Genomic DNA, 23,017 nt, shown 5'->3' on the forward strand with positions numbered 1-23,017 from the left:
CGTTTCACAGATGGGAAGTTGTACATCTGTGCTTGGTCTGGATCAAACTTACATTACTGGATTATCTGACAGCTGGCAGACACTGAGTTCATGTTCGTGAATCCATGGCCTGGATTTCTGTCTCCTGCCCAGTGTTCCATTGGGGAAATCTGTATCAGAAAAGGGCTTTGTGTTTCAGATACATTTAAGCACTTTGTGCTATGAAGTTCAGTCAAATTACATTACTTTGTCATGCAGCAAAGCTTTGGTACTTGAAGAATTCTACCTGTAGTATTTCTTAATTGGCAAAATAATGAATTCACGGTTACTGGACTTCAAGAAAAGATGCATTTATTTAATGCTAGTTTATGTTCTTTCACTCCATTGTGGCTGCCACATATAGACTATAAGGCAGTTAAATTAACACTTTCTTTAGAAATAAAAAGAGAGAACTGAGAGAATCTCCCAGCATATCGTGTCTTAAGCCTGCAGTCTCACATATGGTTCTAAGAAAAGTAATCCTTGTCTCATAGCTGGATATATAGGCTTAGGTCAACAGTTTAGCAGGAATGGATGCACTACCATAAATGTGGATAGTAAAAAAATATGGACAAGTGAAATTCCATGGTGATTTTCATTATAGGAATAAAACATACTGTTTCCTTTCAGGATTTACAGCTACTTGCTTGGTCTTGTTTGGACGTTTTCATAATTAATGATAATTCATGGAAAATGATGTTTCTGTTTCTAACTAGACAGGAATTCAGATCTACTGTTGTGGAGAGGAATCAGTAAAAATCTGGAAAGCTGGAATGAGTAAAGTCAGAAGCAAATGGATTAAAGGACTTTTGAGTTGTGTTGGCACTTCTTCCTTTTTGAGGAGGTTTTTAGACTAACAACTTGAGCTACGTAAACTTGAAATACTTCCCCAGTGTTTGTTTATGTGAATTGCTTTCTAATGAGGTCATAGCTGTTTTCCCGGACACAGTGGTATTTCCTCCTTTTTTGGTTTTTTTTTTGTCGGTTTTTTTTTAATGCTGCTTTCTACATTACATCTTGAAGACAGAATAGGCAGTTGTATTAAATGACTACGGGTTGAAGCTCAGTATAAGCATGTGTGGAAGGAAAATAGAGTCCCCGAAATGCTTTGGGGTTTTAAAGGAAACCTGTATCATTGTCAAGAGTAACTCAGATGAAATGCTTTTAGCTGCTAAAAGTAAGATGATCGGGATGGGTGGGAAGGAATCTGCAAATCCTGAATTTTCATTTGAATATTCTTCATCTCCCGTGTGTGAGTGAGCACAATCCAAAAAAAAGAAATCACCTGACCGCAAAGGGCTGAAAATTGTGCCCACTGTGTGGCTAGGCATTACATGTGTGAGTAAATTGTCTTTTCCATATATTCTACAGAAATCAACAGCATAGGCAATTCTCCTTTCTTTCCTTTGCTATATTTAGTTCAGATGTAAAGAAACTTGATGGTTTTAGTTTTGAATATGTTGCTGAAATAAATATTTCTGGTTGCAGAACCTTTGGCTTTTGAGACTGCCTGTAGCATCTGAAACAATCTGCTTACTAAATACTGTTTTATGTAAGAGAGCTCTTTTCAGGTGTCGTAGGCTAGTGTCAAAGAAAACAAAAATGTTTATTTTGAAGTGGGAAAGAGGGAGGAGGCTTAATTCATTTAGTAATGGAATGATGAAACGGTGAAGTAATGATTTCCTAATGACTAATGTAGTGTATTGTTGTTGAATGTAATTTTGCGGTATTTCTTCTATGGTATCTTGAATCACAATGCTTCAGGCCTCAGCTGTGGAGCTGCACAGTGTTGTGTATGTGCTGCTCGCTGATTGAACAGAATACACTCTGCTTGAAGAGGGTAGTGGAGGGTGGAAGAAATTTTGTACCTGTGCAGTAACTGAAAGGTCAAAAGCCCTGTGGAGACCTTGTGATGTATTCTTCATGTGTGGGTCTGCTTCAGATTCTGGAAGCAAACCTTTTCAGTATAAAAGAATAATTGGTGAAAAAAGTGCTTAAATGTGTAGACTGTTTTGTTGCTTAGTTAACAGCTTTTTTTTTTTTTAAAGAAGTAAATATGCAATATCCTTCTCAAAATATTTAGTTTTTTTCAGAGGCTTTTAGGTTCCCACGAAGCTTGGATTTAATTATGTTAGGGCTGTGCTGTAGATGTAGGTATACAAGAAATAATCTTGTGGTTTTGAAATGCTAAAGTGATCACATAAATATTTATTAAAATGGAGGTTATTTTCTGTGAGGAGTATAGATGTAAACTAACTAGCACAACTCTAGGTTGCTTGAACTAAGAAGTATTCAGTTTGCATAACAGATCATGCAGTCATAAAATAACTTTTTAAACATATTCCTATGGACTGGACAGCTTTAGTGCAATTTATTCAACCTATGTACCAAGTCTTGCAGAAGGGAATATGACTCTCATGGAACTTGAGAAACTGTCTTCTTGAAACAGAAAGATCTATTGTTTCATGTGCTGAAGTTTGAAATATCTTCTGGCTCACTCAGAATGAGAAATATTTAACACCTATGAAGAAATGCCAATGCGTTAAATTTCCTTCAGTATTCTAGTTTTTAAAATGGAGGCTTCCAATTGTAAATAATAGCTCTGTAAATAATTTCGAATAGCATTTCTTTTATTGTTGAAACAGCCAATAATATATACTGCTTTCTAAAAAAAAATAAATTTGTATTTGAGTTTAAAAATTGAAAGAAAAATCAGTGGTGTCTTTATCTGTTTTTATCAGCAGCAATATTACTTTGACTATTTCCCATTTATCGATATCTGTAAAATACTTCCCTTCCCTCCTCCTTTTTCCAGAAGTGAAGCCAACTTGCATATTTAACAGCATGGAATATTATGATGGAGACATGTTTCGAATGGATGCTTGTCGTTTCTGCCGATGCCAAGGTGGAGTGTCTATTTGTTTCTCTGCCCAGTGCGGCGAGCTACACTGCGACAGGTACTACGTACCAGAAGGAGAGTGCTGCCCAGTGTGTGAAGGTACAGTATCTTTTTCATCCTATTTGCTTATTAATTCTGCTGCTCTGTTTTTATTCGCTTTTTCAATGCAAATGATTAAATAAGTGCTTTATTTTGTTCTTCTAAACTGTGCAGATTTCTCTTTAATTCAGTTCATTTCTACATGTCCTGGTTGCTGTGTCTGAGTCTGCTGTCTTGGTTTTTGCAACGTTTCTCTGATTTTTCCCCTTTTATATAGATCTCTTTAGGGTTTTTCCCCTTCTGCATCAGAACTTCCTCAGATGCAGTCAAGCATGTGGTACTTTTGGGGGAGCTCCTTCCCAAAGGACATAAGCAGCTGTTCCCAGTTTCTGCACCGGATATTTAGACAGACTTTGCCATAGTAGTAGTGGTGGCCCTAAGACACATGCCTGTTCCTTTGCAGCCTACTTCTCCAGTCTTGTTCTGTTCATGTAGAGCAGTGCACACACGTTCTGTTGTCTGTAGTTATGGAAAAGAAACGAGGCGGTGATCTCACTGCAATGTTTTTCTCTTCTGTCTTTGCCTTATCGACAGCCACTTTCTCACTGGTTAGGCCTGCAGTCCTCCAAAATAGGATTCCATGGGAAATTTCACATTGACCCTCTTGCTTTTACACTGGAAAATATTTGACACATCTTCTGCCAGAATACAACTAGGATTCCGGCAGAGGGAAACGGAGCTGGTGTTCTGCACTTGGATCTTGCCCCAGTGGGGGTCAGGTTATGGCCATGACATCAACAAAAGTACTATGAAGAAACCCTGATCCCTGTGTTTAAATGTGAACCTAGGAATAACTTCTCAATAAGCAAAATAAGCTGAAAATCTCAAATCTCCTCCTGTAAGGAGAGGAATCTAATTACTAAAGTCACTTGCAAACACTTTGCAGTCTGTTTAACATCACTTATTCCTGTAGTTCCTTGCAGGAGCAAATAAGCCAGAAGATCTATTACAGTGGTGCTTCATTCCAAACAGAATTAGGAAAGTAAAGAACCTGGAAAAAAAGGAGTCTAAGAAAGGCAGCTGTAAGTGCTGCATCTTCTCAGTCAGCACAGGATCTAGGGAAGGATACTGTTTTGGCAGCTTGCTTTATTACAAACTGTTGAAAGCTTTTTCAGAGATTTAGGAAAACAAAGTCTGGATAGTGAAACGTCAGGGTGTTAAGGTGGGGAGTAGGAAGTCTCTCTTTAAAGAGTATTTGTGTTTCTATGTATTTTTAGCGTACCAGTTCATACCAGATAGGTTGATACATGGTATTCACATGTAGAGAAGCTGAAATACAAATGCTGTAATCTTGAGTATTTTAAAGAGATACCAGTCCGTACTTGCCCCGTGTTTGAGATCTGGTGTTGACATGCCTTATAGACAATAGTTGGAGGCAGGATGCTAGACTTTTTGGTCATTCCTTATAGAGTTCTGCTTATGCTTTTAAGAGCCTTCAAACGGGGAGGCAGGAGGGAAGGGGGACGATTCAGTGCTATACCATAATTTAATGACAAATTGAAAAAGTTTAGAGAAGGCGTGTCTGATGTGGTGAAACCCTTCCTGATATGTGCAGATTGGCTCCTGAAGAAACTGCTGTATGAGCTGCTGACTATAGAATATATGAAATCTGGGGTTTTTTTCCAATAATTATTAATGCCTTTTTTCATGTATATGAGTATTGAGACTAGCATTATGAAATCATTGTGATAAACATATGTAGAAAGATAAGAAACGTATCTAAGTACCTGCTATGTCTGGGCTATATCAGCTCTGTGATACTCATTTCCACACTGGATGTACAATTCTAGAAATGTCTTTTGTCTTCCTTGGTGATTTAAATACTCAGCTATCTTATGTTTTATCGATAAGTTGTTCTGCCATATCATTATACAGTGTTAAAATTTGTTTTTTCCATTTTTGCAACCTTTGAACCAAGACAGTCAAGAAAATCTGTTAATGTTTCATTTGGGGTTTGATGAATTGGTGTGTATTTTGCTTGCAAATGGAAATTGCTTTATAAGACAGGTCCTTGTAGATAGAATAAAAGGGATAATGACTTTAATTATTGAGTACAATATTTCAAGTAATGGCTGTGATTTAATTTCTGTTCAGCTGACAGAAATGCCAAGTTACAGGATCCTTTATCAAATCATCCAGTGTTGTTTGACTTGCTTGTTTCTGTTGCATGCTTTTCTGATAGGGCTTGTAGCACTAAATCCAGCAGGTCAAAGGAGGTGATTCTGCCTCTTCATTCTGATCTGCTGAGACCCCTCATGGAGTGCTGCATCCAGCTCTGGAGTCCTCAGCACTGGAAAGACATAAACCTGTTGGAGCAAGTCCAGAGGAGGACCATAATAAGTGTTCAGAGGGATGGAGCCACTCCTCGATGAGAAAAGAATGAGAGTTGGGGTTGTTCAGCCTGGAGAAGAGAAGGTTCCAAAGAGACCTTATAGCAGCCTTTCAGTACTTAAAGGGGACCCACAGGAAAGATGGGGACAAACTTTTTAGCAGGGCCTGTTGTGATAGGACAAGAGGTAATGGTTTTAAACTAAAAGAGGGGAGATTCGGACTACACAACAGGAAGAAATTTTTTACAGTGAGGGTGATGAAACATGGAAACTGGTTGCCCAGGGAGGGGGTGGAAGACCCATCCCTGGGAACATTCAGGGTCTTGTTGGATGGGACTCTGAGCAAACTGATCCAGTTGAAGATGTCCCTCACAAGGGAGTTGGACTAGGTGACCTTTAAAGGTCTCTTCCAACCCAAACGATTCTGTGATTCTGTGATCATGGATGTCCGATTTCTCACTTCTGAGTGGTTGGTTAGTAAGGTATATGTTGTTTATTTTCACTTAAACACTTAAAAAGGAAAGAGAAAGCTCTAACCTCTGTCTTAATAACTCAGGTTATGTTAGGTGACACCCAAGTTGACAAGCTAAGTCTTATATGGACAGAATGTGTACCTGACAGCCTGCCTATACATGCTTTTCTAGTAGATGAAGAGATGACGTTTTTTTTCTACCTGTTCTTTCTCTTTGATTATTTTATGAATTATTTTCAAAGTGATTAAATTTTTCCTACTACTGCTTTCGTGATGACAGAAATATAATGCTTTCTTCTTTTCTGCAATAAATTTAAAATGACAAGTAGTAAATTTCCTCTCCATTGTGTAGTACAGATACAAGCCCTTCCTGCCTTAGCTTCAGGAAGAATTTTCTCAAATTCCTGTAGGATTCCTCAGCATCAAGAAGCGTAATTTACTGGCTTAATTTATAGCTTTAAATACTACTGACCTTTAAGGGTGCCAGAGACTTTGTGCTTTGACTCATGTAAGACTATTGCAAATAATGCGAGTTTTACATGGCTTTTCTGTGCTTTCTCTGTATTCCAGTGTCAGTCAGAATCCTGTGTGTGAGTTGAATGATAAAATTCAGTTCATTTGTTTCTATATGATTTGATTTGGGGCGAGGTCAGAATACTGAAGTACAGATGCAAGGCAATCCTAAAACATAAAAGATGCAAAGTTAAGAGATTAAGAAACATCTTGATTTTTACACGTCTTATTTCCTCAAACACTTTTTTTTTATGATGGCTTAGCCTATTTTGCTAAAATTCAGACCATCACTGAAGCTGAGGATAGGAGTGAATGCCAAGTAGAGGGAGAAGTTGTGTGCAGTTTCACTCTGAGTGTTCAGTTTGATAGTGTCACAAACTGATACAATACAACAATGGCTATTAGTACTGCTACTGGTTTTGTCCACATTTAAAGTGGAATGCCTTCCTTCCAAACGGGAAGGATGAAACTTCAGAGAAATATTCCAAGTTTCATTGAATCCTCAATGATTTTTGTTCCAGTTATTGTTTTTCATATATTGAAGTTGCTTTAATATGAAATGTACTATTGCTTGCTTTGAAAACTTGATGTGATTACTTTACATTCTCAGATATATAATTTTTGAGTCTTAAAAATTATCTTTTTATTAGCCACCATGATAAGTTGTATACATTCATTAATGCATATATTTTTACTGTTAATATCAGCATCACTTATCACATTTCTGAAAAGTAAAACATGTTTTCTGAAGGGTAAAAGCTGCTTTTATTTCAAGTGATTTATTAGCATATAAAGAGTCGCATTTTTATTTGCACTGTACCTGAGAAGAAATCTTATATGAAGTATATCCCTCAAAATTCTGTTCCTTAAATACCTGAGTCTTAGTTTGATTGCTAGCAGGTAAAGAGGCCTTTTAGCTTTTAAGGGTAAAAAGCTACAACTGAAATGAAATAGAAAACTGAGCTAGGCACACTAGTTTTCCTGGACAGATTATCTCCAAAACTGTAACGAGACATCATAGCTTAAGGCAAACTCCTTAATCCAGCGAGAGGAAATGTGACAGAGGTCTCATCTATAAAATAGTGGTGCACTGCTGACAGGAATGCCCATTCCAGGGGTTCACCAAGTTGTTTTCAGTTTCCCTCAGAATTTAAGTTGGTCCAAAAAATGTATCAATAGATCTAAGATCCATTTTGTTCTCGAGAACAAAATTGGAAAATTATGCCTCTTTGAGAACATAACCTAATCACAGTCACTTGTAGGTATGTTTTCTATTTTAGTTCTGCTTATTGCGTAGTGGGTGGAAATAATTAAAAATAGAACACTGAATTTGTGCGTGTTCAGCATAAGCTCACAACTTTTTGGAGAGTAAATTTCAATATCAAAATATCTGAGTTGTTACCTATCTTATTTTGTCACTGCGTACCACAGTGGTTCTTTTAATGTTTGATAGTAGGTGCACTTAACCCTTTCTAGGTAATGTAAAATCACAGTATTGCAGTTATTCATGTGTATACTTTAGACATAAAAGGGAAGATAAAACTTGTTCTCTTGCAATTCCTCTCATTTCAGACCCAGTTTATCCAGTAAATAACCCCGCTGGCTGCTATGCCAATGGTCAAATCCAGGCCCACGGCGACCGCTGGCGGGAGGATGACTGCACTTTCTGCCAGTGCATCAATGGAGATCCGCACTGCGTTGCAACAGCCTGCGGGCAGAGTTGCCTCAATCCAGTTAAAGTCCCTGGGGAGTGCTGCCCGGTGTGCGAAGGTGAGACCTGTATTTCCTCTGTTATGCTTTGGTCTGTCCTCACTGGTAATTCCCAGTTTACTTTAAAATTCTGGAAGATTTAAATAGCTGATACAGCATTGCCTGTAGCTGAATAAACTAGAGAGGGTGGAAAAAATACTGTGCTCTTTTGACCCAATAGAGCACAGTAAGAGATCACTTAAGATCAGCATTTTTCACTCTTTTTCTTTTTTTTTTTTTACTTTTAGATTTGCTTAAAGCTTATTAATAAATATAGGAGAAGTTAGAAGATCAAAATGTTGATTGGCTGATATTACTGATAATTGGATAATTCCCAGTTTCTTATTCATCAGTGTCATTTAGTTAAAACTAAAAGTCTGTTTGCACAACATGGTTTTATATTGGACATAATTGTTGTGTGTCTAAAACATCATTATTTCAGTGAAACTTAGAAAGGATGATATTATCTAGGAAGTGGAATAGTTTTTAGAGATTAAAATGCAGTTTTCATTACCTGGTGGAAATAAAAATATCTTGTATAACTGACTGAGTTTTTAACTTAACTGTTTGGTAAATGCTTGTCCAGCCTGGTAATGTAAGTATAAAGATTTGCAAACTGAGTTATTAAAAAAAATAATAATAATAAAAAAATATATATATGTATGTGACATCAGAGCTGCTTTTTGTGGAGTAGCTGTTCATCATGAAAAACACTAGATTGCTAAGTTTAGAAATTTAGACCTATCTTCAAAGCCATCTTTACAATGTACAAATGCTTGTGTGTGCTCAGTGAACTACTGCTTACGTTTTTCCCATTCCACTTCTAATAGAGCAAAACTAATTTTCTGTAACTACATGTGTCTCGGGGCCCTTCTTGGGTTTCAGTATCAAAATTCACAGGGATACTTAGTTTTTAGAATAGATCTGAAAAGCATATAAATTTCTTACGGTACTGTTTCATTACAAAATTCCTATCACAAGATACAAAGAAGGTGTCTAATGTCTAAAAGCTGCCAGTGAGTTGTAGAGGGTTGTTACTTGCACTGAATTAATTTTATAATGAGGAAGCAGATTTACTGCTTCTAAACCCCAATGATCCCCTTGTGATGGATATCGCAGAATATGTACTGTCACCCTTCGTTATTTAATGTGTGTGAGCAAGCTTGGGAAGAGAGAGGTTGATGCAAGTATTTTCAATACGTTGAGGGTTTTTTTTTTTCTTCCAATGAGAGAAGGGTAGAGAAATGTCTCTGTTTTCCTGTTGTAGATTGGAGAAAATGGATGAGAAATAATTGGATTAAATGCTTATCTATATCAGACTGAGATAATTATGATGAACCGTGGGAAGCAAACAGGATAGAGCGTAGGCTTCCATCGTTCATTACTGAAGGTCACAGTATAGCCAAGCTGGTGCTTCGTTAACATACCACACTAATGCCTCTACAGTGCTTTCAGGGCACAAGTTAGCTCATCCGGACAAGTTTAGGTAATTCTGTGCTGTAACGTGTTTTTTTTTTACTCTTAGAAGCAGAAGTAATTAGCAACTGCTCAAATCCATAAAAGTTGGGGGCTTTTGTTGGGAGAGGGTGTTAAATTATACTTATGATCTAAATGATGTCAAATAGATCAAGACTGACATAAGAACACCATGTTATAAATACTTAAATAAAATTCTTGTCATCTTAATTATGTTTTCTCAGAAAGTAATTTGAGTTATTTTGTTTGTTGTGTTAGCTGTTGTGTCAGGTACACTTAATTGTCTGGTTTTGACTATCATCTGGAGGAGAGTAATACTGAATAGTATTTTGAGCCACTTCCTAAATTTTAAGCTTAAAAGAATTACATTTATATTTATTTGATAGCACATAGTACCAAGTTTAATTATCTGAAGATAATTAAATTACATGTATGATGGAACCAACAATTAGTGCAAGTTTTAGTTCATGCTAGGAGGAGATTTGAGCATACCAGTGGTCAGAGGGTGCGTATAGGCACACTTGAATCCCCTCTACTTTCTTCCCGTCCCTCTTCGACCCCGCAAACAAAACAGATGATTATGCTTTATAATACTAGGTTATTTAATTTCAGGAACTTACACTGGGGAAAATTTTAAGGGTCCAAAATCTGGGTTGTTAAATATCAGCAGTGAGTTCGAATGCTAGAACCCAAAATGTAAAAAAAAAAAATAGTTTGCAAGTAACAGCTTTGGATGACTTTATGAAAAATGACTTCATGAAAAATGACTTCAGCATCTGGGATTTAACAGTTTATCTTACAATAATAGTAAATCAAAAAATTAAGCAGTCAAGGGTAACAAACTTCTTAAGTTAGGACATCAAGTGAGCTCAAAGCTGCTAAGCCTTGTGATTAGCAGCCTCAATAAAAAATGTTTACATCTATCGAAGATCAAGGTATTATCAGATTGGAAGTTTGTTAATTGCAGAGACTTGTGTGTTGTGCTGAACCTATTTACATAGTTCTTTGAAAGACTGCATTAGGAAAATTCCAGAACATTTGGGAAAGAAATAATCTGTTACGTGCTGTCTTATCTGCATACTGTGTATTTTTAAGTCATTTTTGAAAAACTTAAATTTCAGGTAATGGCAGCAGAAAATTGTGCATTTGCCATAGATTTATACCCCACCTCCAGGGTGAGATAGCATCATGCTTCTCAAGACTTAAATCTGAGGTTAATTAAGTTTGTATTTGGAGATTGATGCATGGATTAAAAAAGTAGTCTGTTGTCTTTGCAATACAGCTATAACCCAAGAGGCTACTTGGATAACTGTTCTTTGGTTTCCTCCTTGTAGTAAAACTGAACTCGGGAGGTTTATAGGCCTTGGGAACACAGTCCTTAACGTTGCTTTCTTTGCATATCTTACTGTACTAAATATTGGTTATAGTTTTAATGATAACATGATCCTATCTGAAATACTGCTTTGTTTCTGCCATCCAGCCAGCTGACATATCTGTCCTCTTAACCAGATAGGCTGCGTGCGGCAGTGCTCCTTCCCTTTTTTAAGCAGCATCTCACTGATTTTCCTGAGAGTTGTTTCTGTTGATGAGGTTCTGCTTCTGATACTGCAGTGCGTATCAGTGACTTGCAGGGGTGGCGGGATCAGGGGAGAAGAAAGTGCTGGCTGGAAAGTTGGCTGACAAATCAATCCCTTTATTTTAATGATTCTAATGAAAAAGATATGCAATATGTTTAATGAAGATCTGCAAGCAATGAAACACATTCCAGGCACAGTTATTCTTGAGAAATTAAAAGCCTTCACTGTCAGCCATATGATGCTTTTCTGCGTAACTGCCCCATTAAATCTACATAACTATAGCTTAACCTTAATTTTGTAGTGTAGCATATGAACAGACGTGTTGACTGTGAATAGAAGCTGAAACATTATAATGTTGCAATCATAGCCTAAAGCTACTGTCCTGTGCTCTCCAATCTGTTCTCCTTTTTTCCCATCCTTCTGCATCTCTTATCTCCTACTGTTCAGCATAGAAGACCAAAATCCATATCTAGCGCGGGCTAAGTTTGGGATCACTGAAATTATATAGTAACATTTTTTCAATTGTGCAAATTATTTGAGCAAGTGATTCATGAGAGAAAGCAGCATAACTTGGTGGTATGTTCAACAAATGGGCAAAATTAATGCAAACTTAGCAGGTGATTTTGAGATGATAGTTTACTAGTAATTGTGAGGGTAAACATATTTTGGTTTACACTTTTCTTTTGAATGGCTTCCAAATCTCACTTCTCAACTCACTCTGTAAAATACTCAATTCGTAGAGAATATACCATAGTGAAATAATGTTCTTTGTATGTCAGTTTAAAATAACCACGTATAGTCATTCCGAAGTTGTATTATACAATTTCATCATGAATATACTTTATTTTTCTGCTCTTACAATTGCTGTATGTTAGATTTCTTAAGCTATAGCTGTTACTTTTTACATTAACTACCTCACTTTTTGAGGGACTAGTGCAGAGTGTAGGAAACAATTATTTTTCTGATAGAATCCTAATTATGCTTCAGCTCTAAAGCAGGAAGATGACTGATGCCTGTAGAAGACTATTATTTTTGTCAATTTAGTTGCTGATTGACCAATTCTAGCCTGTATTTGCATTTCAAAACAAGCTTCAGCTCAAGAATAAGGCAGAGACTTTATATGCTTCTGACTTATTTTATAAGCATGCATTTATTTCTCATCAGACTTCTGTTTACATGTAAAAAAGTATCCAACTTGCCAGCTGCAATTGTGTGAACTTACTTTAAGCATATCAGGTATCTCTTTAGTATGTGAAACAAAACATTTGGTCAAAGATGTTTGTTGTTTGCTTTGGTTTGAATGTGGAAGCATGGATGCATTTGTGGGATATTGAACTGATCTACAAATTCCAATCAAAGCTGCCTATAATTACGGGCTGGCTGCAGGTCATCCAGAGTAAATGGTTATTAGCATCAGTCACTTCTGACTTTCCCTGCTTTGTCTTCCACCTAACTGCTGTTGCACCTACAATTCTACCAATTCAGTTATTTCCTGACTGTTTTATAATAGCTTACATTCCTGCAACTACGTAAGGATAAAATTGTTCTTGGATTACATTTTTGAAAAATTTTGCAGTCAGTGAATCAAATATAATATAGTAGAAATTCTATGAACACAGATTCTTGAAATATCAGCACAGGATATCAGCACACAACGATGGTGTTAACTACAGCGGTGAGAAGACCAGAGTGCCAGGATTGTAGCGACTGAAATTATACAGAAATAGCTGTTCACAGCTTTCTACATAAGAGATCAAGTAGCAGCAAATGTGATGTGTAATGTTACCATACGGAATTGGTTTGTATCAGTTTTCCATGGTAAACCCTTTTTAGTGCTTTTTCACACACTGCTGTGTTATCTATCCATAGTGAATATCCTGCATGTTTATGTAGCCCACAGAATACACATTCCAGTGTTGGACAGCCAGATCACTTTGAAACATAAAATTTTCTGAATGCTTGTCTAAGGGTAGCTAGACTTGCAGAAGAGGGTACCTATTCAACTTCCATCACCCCTTCAATACTTGAATCTTGGCTACCGGTGGCGCTGGTGGAAGGCGAAGGGAGAGTGAAGTGCTTAAGATCCTTTATACTGGAGCTCCCTGGGGAGATTGTTGAGGAGGAAGAAACAGGAACATGGTGTAAGTGTATGGAGGACAGGAGTATGTATGGGTATGGTGCTCCAATATGATGCATTTGTATGTGTATTTAGTCTTCAAATAGGTGGGGAGCCTTTCTTGAGTTGCATTGTAGTTGATATCCATTAGTATCTGTGCTAGGTCCAACACTGATGTTTTCACTAACTCAAATGAAAACTACGTTTATTTTACCTGCAGACAAAAAAAAACGCTAAAAAGAGCAGCCAGTATCCTGGAGAGAAGATGAATTCATGTGTTTGTTTTAAAGCTCAGAGTTGGCAGAAAGATATTGCCCAAATTCAACAAGGGAAAATACAGTGCGCTATGCTTGGACAACATTCTTCGTGAGTCCTGAACCAGAGTAATTGCTAAACAGCAGTTCTCCAGGAGAAATCTGGTGAATGAGGGGAAAGAAAAGGTTGAACATGGATTAATAGAGCCTTGAGAAGGTAAACACCCTACTGAAATTTAGATCAAGAGTACAGTTTACAGGACCTGAAGTAATCCTTTTTGCTCTCTTTCTTTGAGTATGTCCCTAGCTGACACAGTAGGCCTTTGCTTCTTTTCTGGACATTGTTCCCCTGAAAAATATTGAAGAAATCTGGAAAGAATCAGGAGAGCTATAAGCACAGTCCAGAATTTGCAAAACGTCCTAGGAAAACAGACTGAATAAATTGGGTTGGTTTAGCTTAAAGAGAAAATTATGAAGTTGGAATGAGAAGATATCAGTCTTCAAAGGCCTAAAAGATTGTTGCAAAGAAAAAGATAGGACAAGAATGAATGGATTTGTATTGCAAGAGAAAAAGTGGGTTTTAGAGGAAAGCAGAAAGTTGTTGAGAAAAACAGAATTCTCCCTGCGTTATGTTGTGACTAAGATTGTCTTTTTGATGTGCTGAGGATGTTGAAGTTTGTTTTCAGCCTCAACAAAAGGAGATTCATTCAGGAAATTGCATTCATAACTGAAAGTAGTAGCAGTAATTCTCATGTAGCTTTCAGTGCTTATGCAAGTGATGGCTGTGGCTCACCAATAGCTGCTGCATTTTTTTTAAGTAAATACCAAAGCAATTAAAGCCCTTTTGGCAAGACCTCTTGTTACAGTATATCAACACCTGTCACTTCTTGCCAGTTTCCTGACAGAGCAGTGTCTGAGGGTTGTGCTGGTGCAAGGAATGTGTAGATAAAAGCCCAAAGTGTGAGCAGGGAGCTGCCTAATTCAAGGCAAGTGTGTCTGAGGGGGAGGAGGAGGTGGAAAGTGAGGGCCACCAGTAGGGTATGAGGGTAGAGACAGAGAACCATTGAGACAGGGTAGTGTGGAGGGGAAGACTTTCATTAGCTTGTCCCAAAACTCAAGCTCTTTAGTCTACAGCTTTTAAAGACAGGCACCTGCTTTCACTGGTGAGATCTGGGAAAAGCAGACCCATCATGTTCTGTGGGTCCAACACAAAGAATTAGTTTTAAGCTTCTAATGGATGCTTCTATATAGCTTCTACAACTGCTGTAATGATATTGATCCTTTGGGATTTGCCTTCGTTTGTTTAATCTATTATCTATTCAGATTGTTTTTTCTTTCTTTGTTTTCTAGACTGTCTTCATTAAGAGCCGAGGCTTAGCTAATCTTAGCACTGGCCCTCTGTGCTTTCCCCACAGTTTTAGAGCCGATGGCTTCTTGTAGCGTGAGGAAGTCTCAAAGAGAACCCATTTCTACAGATTTGATGAAAACGGACAGCTAGGTGGATGGGAGAAAGTGGATTTTCAAGTGGTGTAAGGGACTGCAGAACTTGATATCAACTCGCAGTTCTTTAGGCTCGGAGCTTCTTCGTAGCACCTGGTCTGTGTACCTGTCTTGTTGGAGGTAACCAGATCATTGGCAGTCAGGCTGGTGTTGGTGTTGCTGCTTAGAGAGCTGCCTGCTTCTCTATTGTGCTCACTATTGTTTGTTTACTTTTTAAATAAGAACAGATGTGATTTAAGTAGCATTTTTAATTTTACCACAAAAAAATTAGTGGATACTGGAGCTTAAAATAGCTATTTAGTATCAATATATTATAGCATATCAATAACAACAAACAAGCTACAGTGAGAGAAACAAGTATGTTTTCCCCAGGCCATCTCCATCTGTGAACAGCCATCTGCAAACTGGAATAATAGTTGTGTTCACAGAAAGGAAATGTTGGGTTAGATAGTATAAAAATTCCTTTTTTTTTAAAAAAAAACAAGATATTAAATACAAGTGCTCAGAACAGGCACTGATCCTACAAATGTGCCTTAGGAAAGTCTGGGTTCACTCTGTTCCCTTGTGTCTCCCAGAGATCTTGGGCTATTCACAGGGAAAGCTGCAGCTCAGTCTGCTGATACACAGTAATTGGTTATCTTGCAGTACGTCCATCTGCGCGAGAACCCTCAGGTACAGGTGGCAAGGTGCCAGCATAAGCTGTGAGTGAGAAATTAAGTGTTAAACAAAAACCCCTCTGAGGATTTTCATGAATAAAGCCTGCATTGCTTTGCTGTCATTATGGCTGACACTTTATCTTCACAAAAAGAAATTAACATTTTCATCAATAAAGGGCTCCAAACTCTGGCTGAGATGTAATTCAGTTCAGTTCCTTTAGCGTGTCCAACACTTCATTAAGTAAAAATAGGTGGCAGAGTCCAGTGAAAAGAGATTTGCTTCATTCAGGATGAAGTCAGTGGTAGTGAGCAGTGTTCACCGGCACAGGATTTGGGCCCAGAGATCTTCTTAGAGCACGAAGTAGTTATTGTTCAACAGCAGTGCTGTAGCTCTCAACTAGCCTTTTCATCAAAGTCAATTAGGGGATGCAAACGCCATACTGTAGAGAATTGGGCTTACGTTTGCCAGATCATGATTTAGTATGGTGGTTTTAGACAAGGCAGCTGAGCCACACAATCCAGAGTATAATGAAACTGACTGCCAAGGAAAGTTTCTTAGAGTTTAAAAAAGTCAGGGAGACTATACTAGTATAAAATAATGCTTTCCTAATTTTCAATGATTGATCATTAAGTTCAGTGGAAAACTACTGAAAGGATAAATAACCAAAGAATCCTAATGAATGTATAACAATGCAGCTAAGGATGTCTCGCTTATAAAGAACCTTATGGATCCTCTAATTAATTCTTTTCAGTGCCTGTAGCATTCATAAATTTGCCCTAAATGCGAGCTAACTTGGTGTGTTTGCTGTATCTTCACCTATTAACAATAACTGAATGGCCTTCTTACCTGTTCGGACATTTGATAGGCAGGCTTAATTGATTCTGCTTTAGTAAAAGTGGTTCTTTCTTTGTGTCACTCCACCTGAAACTGTCAAAAAAGTCCTATGAGCATTAAAATATATTTTAAGGGTACACCTGCTCATTAAACTGAAAACTGGAAGAACTATTTATGACTGACAAAATTATTTAACTTTCTGTTAGAAATGAAAAGTCTGTAAGTATTTTGATTGCATCACTGCAAAAAAGGAAACTTTCCTCATGCAGCTTTGGTGTCTTCTGTTTGCAACAATAAATATAGTCTTGGATTGTAATAGTTACTTTTGAGGAAGAATACATAGTTAAGGAGTTTCATGTTGACAATATGAATAAAATTTGAAACAAAATCCTGCCAAACTGAGCTATCTGTTTAGAAATATTAGTGGATATATTTCCAGACTTATTTGTGACATCAGAGAATTATATCATCTGAAGTCCTCGCATACATTTTATAAATAGTTACATGGTGCTGGATTGTTGAACCCTGATGGTTAACACAGATAACCAAACACTGGGAAAAGAAATCCTGCAAGGCATTAGGTATTTCAAACCCAGGAAGGAAATACTCTTGCCGAGGACTCGAGACTGATATTTTTCATGTAATGAACTGCAGGGGCGGGGAAGGCTGGAATGCAAACTATGAGGATGGAAAACATTTAGTCACTCTTGGAATGATATGAATGTTTTTACAGGAAGCTTAAGTAAACACACATGCTGCTGCTTAGTAGGCTGCAGTTAACTTTTTTTGGACAGCAGACAGAATTCAAACAAGTATGCAGACTCGAATGAAGTGCTGTTGAGCAGCACACCCTTCAGGACCAGTTTTTAGCCAACTACCACAGAAGGCATTAGGTCAAAAAGTTATACTGCTGTTCACTTTTTTCCTTAATTTTTATAGTAAATGCTTGAATGGACAGATGCTGTATTTCTTTAAGTCAGTTGATGCTGGATTCAAAGGATCAGAACATTTTAATTCCTTTAGAGGTAGTTTATGTTATAAAACGCTACAGAAGAGGGAGCCATTTCACTTTCCACAAACAAAGGCATTTCTTTATTATTGATGTTAGAGGTATTTCTCCATATATAGAACATGATTTTGACTCAGTTCCCTAAAACAGATTTTCATTTCATGCTCCCAATGAGATGTTGGGCTTTCTAGAATCTTCTGTTGAGCTTTTTCTTTATACATTGCTAATGCTTTCTCCACATATCGCAAGATCAGTCACTACAGAATGTGAATGTGCTGCTATTTTGAGTTGTTCTTTCTCAGATTAAAGATAATTGTAAATTAAATGTGTAAAATTCAGAGAGTTAGTTTTTTTTAATTTGTGGCTGAGCACAATAAGACCTTTGTATAAAGTTTCTTATTGTAGTCCCTCCTAAAAAAGAAAGCCATGGGGGAAGGGAGAATTTAGATTTTTGTGTTTTCCCTTTTACACTGAAAAGGGTTTTTTTGTGATCAGTACTGCCATTGTAAAGGTAGGGAGAATGTACATAGTGGTGTTAGCAGGTCAATTTAAAGCTTCCCTGTGCTGTACACTGAAAATGTTTCCACATTTCACCTTTTTTAATTATATGCACAAGGAATTTATTGATTTTATCTAACTGACTTTAATTAAAATGTGGACTGGTTCACATTAACAAGTTGGGAATATGAAACAGGAGGTTGGGGTGTTGTAGCATTGAGTGGTAAAGCATGCAATCCCACTTCTCGTTCTACAGTTATGACTAATTAATCTTCACATTTAAGTTTAAGACTGGTGGCTTCATTGTGCTGCATAAATTTAATAAGTTCATGTGTTGCTGTTGGTATCAACTTGCATATTGAAATTATCTTGATTGCAATTTGGACTTTCAAAAGTACAAATGCTTTTTTTTTGCTTGTTTTGTTTTACAATTTTGAAAGATAATTTTCAACCTTTACGTAGCAATATATCCATAGAGCTTACAATTCAATAGTTCTGGTAAAGAAATGAGTTTCTGTGATGTAGATTGAAACCTCTTTGTTACTGTGAAGTTGGCTGGAAATGCTTTTATTATATGAATACAGATAAATTTATATATAAAAATAGACAAGGCAAGAAGAAGATATCTACATAAAACACTTGCACCTTTGGGATCCAGAATGTCCTCTGTTTGCCTGGTTTTGTTGAATATGTGTGGACTGCTGTCAACCCACACTATGCTGTAGTTTGTTATTATGGTATTTGCAAATGATATTGTGATGTATTTGGGACACTTAACACCAAATATGGGTAGGACTGGCTAGCTTTCAAGGATATGCACGTAGAGCAATACGGAGTAGAGCTGCACTGGGGAGCACCAATGAAGATATGAAGAGAAGTCAAACTTGCTGTGTCTGCTTAGCTGGGGTAACTGTTGTACTTGAATCAAAGTACCTGAAATCACGTGTTTGATACGTACTTTTGTCATACTTTTATGGCAGTGAAAAATACACTAATTTTATTATGGTAGGCATAGCTTTTTTCCCTTTCCGTTTTGACAGGGCAACATTTACAAGTGGAATTGAAAACTAGAATGACTGAGTAGCGTGAAGTACCTGTCTCATTACATTTCTAGTATTTCTGGATTAAGATACGTGATGGTTCAGATTTCTAGCAGTCTATTAGAAGCAGCCATAGAAGTTCCCTATTTAATTTAAATCAATTTGTGTTTAACAAAGGTATATTTAACAATGTGTAGATTAAAAAAACGAAAAAAAAATAGAATGCAATAGTTGCATTTCTACTTAAAACCAATTTTGTAAAAGCCTGGATTAGGTGTTTCTCTCACATGGTATTGCTGAAATTGTGAAATAAACACTGTTTTGAATTCAAATAGTGCATTCCAAATGAAACAAAGCAAAGAGCTCGTTTTAAGTGGTTTTAATGTAATAAAAAATAATAAAAATACCTTGCCAGTAGGTGAAGCATGGCTCAGATATTAACATGAAGAAAGACAACAAATGAGACTGATTAAAAGTGCTTGTGGCCATTACTAAATAATGCTTCAGAGAGAATTACTGTTATAACTGTCTGGAAGAAATTTTGCTGCTTGAGTAAAAAGCTACTTTTTTTAAAGTCACTAAGTAGGTTTCAGAGAAATGCTATTAAGCAAACGTACTTTTATTGCAGAAAGAAGGGAATCAGTACTTGGCAAAAGCATACAGAAGTCATCAGAAATGGAAATATTTATCTTTGGATTTTGATTTCCTGATTAGGATCCATCAAGGATATTGCTGCTTTTACTGGAAATGTCCTGAATTGGTGTGAAATTTAAATTTGTGGAGTTGTGCAAGTTGGAAAGGACCATCAGAGATTTTTCTAGTCCTACCTCCTTCTCGAAGCAGGTCCAGTAACAGCATGATCACAGGACCTTGTCCCAATTAAGTTTTGAGTATTTTGAAGGATTGAGAGCTCAAAACCTTTCTAGGGCATTGCCATAGTTTGATCACCCATGCGATTTAGAAGAAAGAATGAAATAACTTCTATTTCCTGTGTTCACCTTTGTGTTCGTTGCCTTTCATCCTAGCCTGGAGAACCTTCAAGAAGAGCCAGGCACTGTCATCTTTCTACCCTCCTGTTAGGCTATGGTAGACAGCAGTCAGATGCCTTCCTTTCCCTCCATCTCCAGGCTGAAGAAGCCCTGGTCCCTCAGCCTCCCCTCCTACACCCTTTGCTCCAGCCCCTGACCAGCTTAGTGGCCTGTGCTGGACTCGCACAAGCGTGTCAGTGTGTCTCTTCTACTGAGGAGCCCAGAGCTGGACACCACACCAGCTGTGGGTTCACGAGTGTTAATTAGAAGGGAAATATCACGTCCTTGCACCTGCAGGCTGTGCTTCTGCTCATACAGGTCCCTCTTGTCCTTCACACAAACCAAAACTGGGCTCTTGGTGCTTTTGTAATACATGCAGCTTTGCAGTAGTACAGTTAAGTGGAATTCCTCTTTGTTTTCCAATATAAATTCAGTGGCTAGAGTTCAGATTTGGAACAACTAAGGGTACGATAGGAAGATGTGTATAATTTTAAAAATTAACTCGGGAGTTATACAAATGAAATCTCTAAAGTTAAGGAAAACTGAAATCTTGAGAGAACAATTTATTTTTAACATTCAGATTAACAGTAGAAGTCAATAAGTTTGCAGTAAATTGTCTCTGATTTTGTCTTTGTTTTAATTTGTTTTGCTTTACAGGGCTTCAGCAATCCATAGTGAACTATAGTTTTCTTTCTCTTATTTTTGATAACTTTAATTGATCGTACTGTGTGTATAATAAAATTTTAATCCTAAGAAACTCTTTCCCCTGGTCTCACTGAAACATGGATTCATCAGTTTTTCTCCCTTTCTGAATATTTCAGCTGAGCATTATCTGAAGACCTCACTGCTCATCCAAATGTAACAAGATCTGTGTATGAGTTACAATGCCAGACCATCCTCTGCTCTTGTGTGTCTGTGTATATACAATATTTCACTTTAATCAGAAGAAAGTGTGTCTCTTTGTAATACAAGCTATACCACATCACTTATCATTCACAAGAGAAGCACGAATTCTCGAAAATCAGAAAATAGCAGAAAAGAGGGGCCTGGGAATTGGTTTCATTCATAATATAAAAGTATCCTGGATAGAAGAAGACCAGTTGAAATTATGGTTTTACTCCACTTTGACAACATCTTCTGGTAACATTCAGTTTTTGTGTTGGTTTGGCTGATGTAGGCTCTGTAAGGACAAAGCTGGTTCCAGGCACTGCTTAGAAGTCACAGCCTTCCCTTCTTTCTCTATAAATGCGCGCTTTGATTTCAAACCAGGATGAATGCAATTCAGGGGTTTGATCACATACTGTAGTATTTTTCACTGTCACTTGAGTTATTTGTCAGAACAATGGACCACCAGTGGCTGAAATATCTTCTGTGAATGTCACGATTTTTTAAGTTATTTTTAAATGACAGTTTAAAAATTAATATAAAGATTTTTTTTTTAATCAACCTCACTGCAGGCAAATTAATGATCTTCAGCATAGAAAGCATCAAGCTTAGAAAGAGTATATGGAAGCAAGATGCTCAAATAGAAATATGCATTTAAACTTCTGTATATAAGCACCTGACTTTAGCAAACTCTGGGCCCTGTTAAGAAATTCATTGTTTTCATCCAGACTGTATTCAATCCCCTTCTCTTTATTTTGTTTTTCTCTCTTTCTGTCTTTCTATGGTATAGTTGTACTGTTGGTAAAGCATACAGACAGACATAGCACCCATTTTTTCCCACCCCCTGTCTGCACATTTGTGCACCGGATCTTTCTTCTGCCATTTCTGCCAAGAGCAGAGGGAAAGCCTACCTCAGATTGTGGTGGTACATGCTTTTTTAAACCGAACTACTGCTTCCCTATTCAAATAGCCAGAAGCCTGGCAGGGCAGAGCTGACTTTATTTGTTGAGTCTTGTCTAGCGAAGTGAAAAGGGTTGATGTTTTTTCTTTTTCTTTTTTTTTTTTTCTGGCTGCATTTTTGCACATGTGGGGGTAGGGAATGAAATTATTTCTTTTGTCCTCTACTTACAGCTCATTGAGAAGCAGGCATGCATATAAAATTACTGTATCTCAGGGCTTACCTTTAGGGGCAGGAGGGAGAAAAAAAGGTTTGTGAGCTTGTCTGGGAACAGTGAGGATGCTAAAAGCTGGAACGAAAGTGGTAGATAACAGAATAATAAACCACAACAAATAGAGGGCCAACAAAAGCCTTTCAAATTAATATAATGGCAATTTATTTTTGTTTCTCATAAGAAATACCACATTAATGGATGTATCAAAGGGGCAAAAATTTCTTGTGTCAGTGTGTCCAAGACGCAAGACCATCAAAATACAAAAGTGTAGCTTTGAAAAGTCACCCAAAAAAATGCGTAACAAGTATCTACTGAGGTTTATCTGCTAGAGATTAAATTGTATCTACAAATATGTAGAAATTATCTTGAGGGGTAAATGTCAGTGGTGTTGAGGTGGAACACAGTCCTGTCTCTATCTAGGTTTAGTTTACACTCAAGTGGATCAAAACTGTATCTCAGCTTTCAGTGAGTTTTTGTGGGTTTTTTAACTACATATTTTTACTTAACTGTTCTTCTGTCAGACGGTAAAGCTACAGTCTCCTTCAGTTCTCCAGCATGTTACTGTCTGTGAACTTTGCTTTGGGTAGCGTTAATTATTCGTATGATTGTAGTGGTTTTAACTACCACTGAGTGTGTTACTGTGGGGGTTCTGTTACTTGAAGTTTAGGGTTTGGGCTGGCTGGCCAGTAAATTGAATGTAGCTTCAGGGTAGCTCTTGTATTCTGGTCTTTTGCATATTTTTGGTTAAAGAAAAGAGCAAGGTAGGCAAGGAGGTTTTCAGAATAGGCACCAGATGCTAACTAGTTTGTTTGCAAAACTAGTTTTTATACTCTAATAGTCCTGAAGAGGTGAGATTAATTAATGCAGTTTCTGGAATGTATCATATCGATA

At 37.2% G+C, this 23,017-nt stretch overlaps 1 protein-coding gene across 3 annotated transcripts in view; it reads left to right on the forward strand.

Moving 5' to 3' along the window:
- The window catches only part of CRIM1 (cysteine rich transmembrane BMP regulator 1), a 177,469-nt gene that overhangs the window by 115,036 nt on the left and 39,416 nt on the right, over positions 1-23,017 (forward strand). For all 3 annotated transcript variants that reach the window (XM_009559351.2, XM_054061583.1, XM_054061584.1), the window contains 2 exons: positions 2,834-3,016; positions 7,904-8,101. In XM_009559351.2, coding sequence (XP_009557646.2) covers positions 2,834-3,016; positions 7,904-8,101 — 381 coding nt within the window. The remainder of the gene's footprint in view (positions 1-2,833; positions 3,017-7,903; positions 8,102-23,017) is intronic.

This window comes from Cuculus canorus, chromosome 3 (genome assembly GCF_017976375.1).
Source record: "Cuculus canorus isolate bCucCan1 chromosome 3, bCucCan1.pri, whole genome shotgun sequence".
In the NCBI taxonomy this organism is placed as follows: Eukaryota; Metazoa; Chordata; class Aves; order Cuculiformes; family Cuculidae; genus Cuculus; species Cuculus canorus.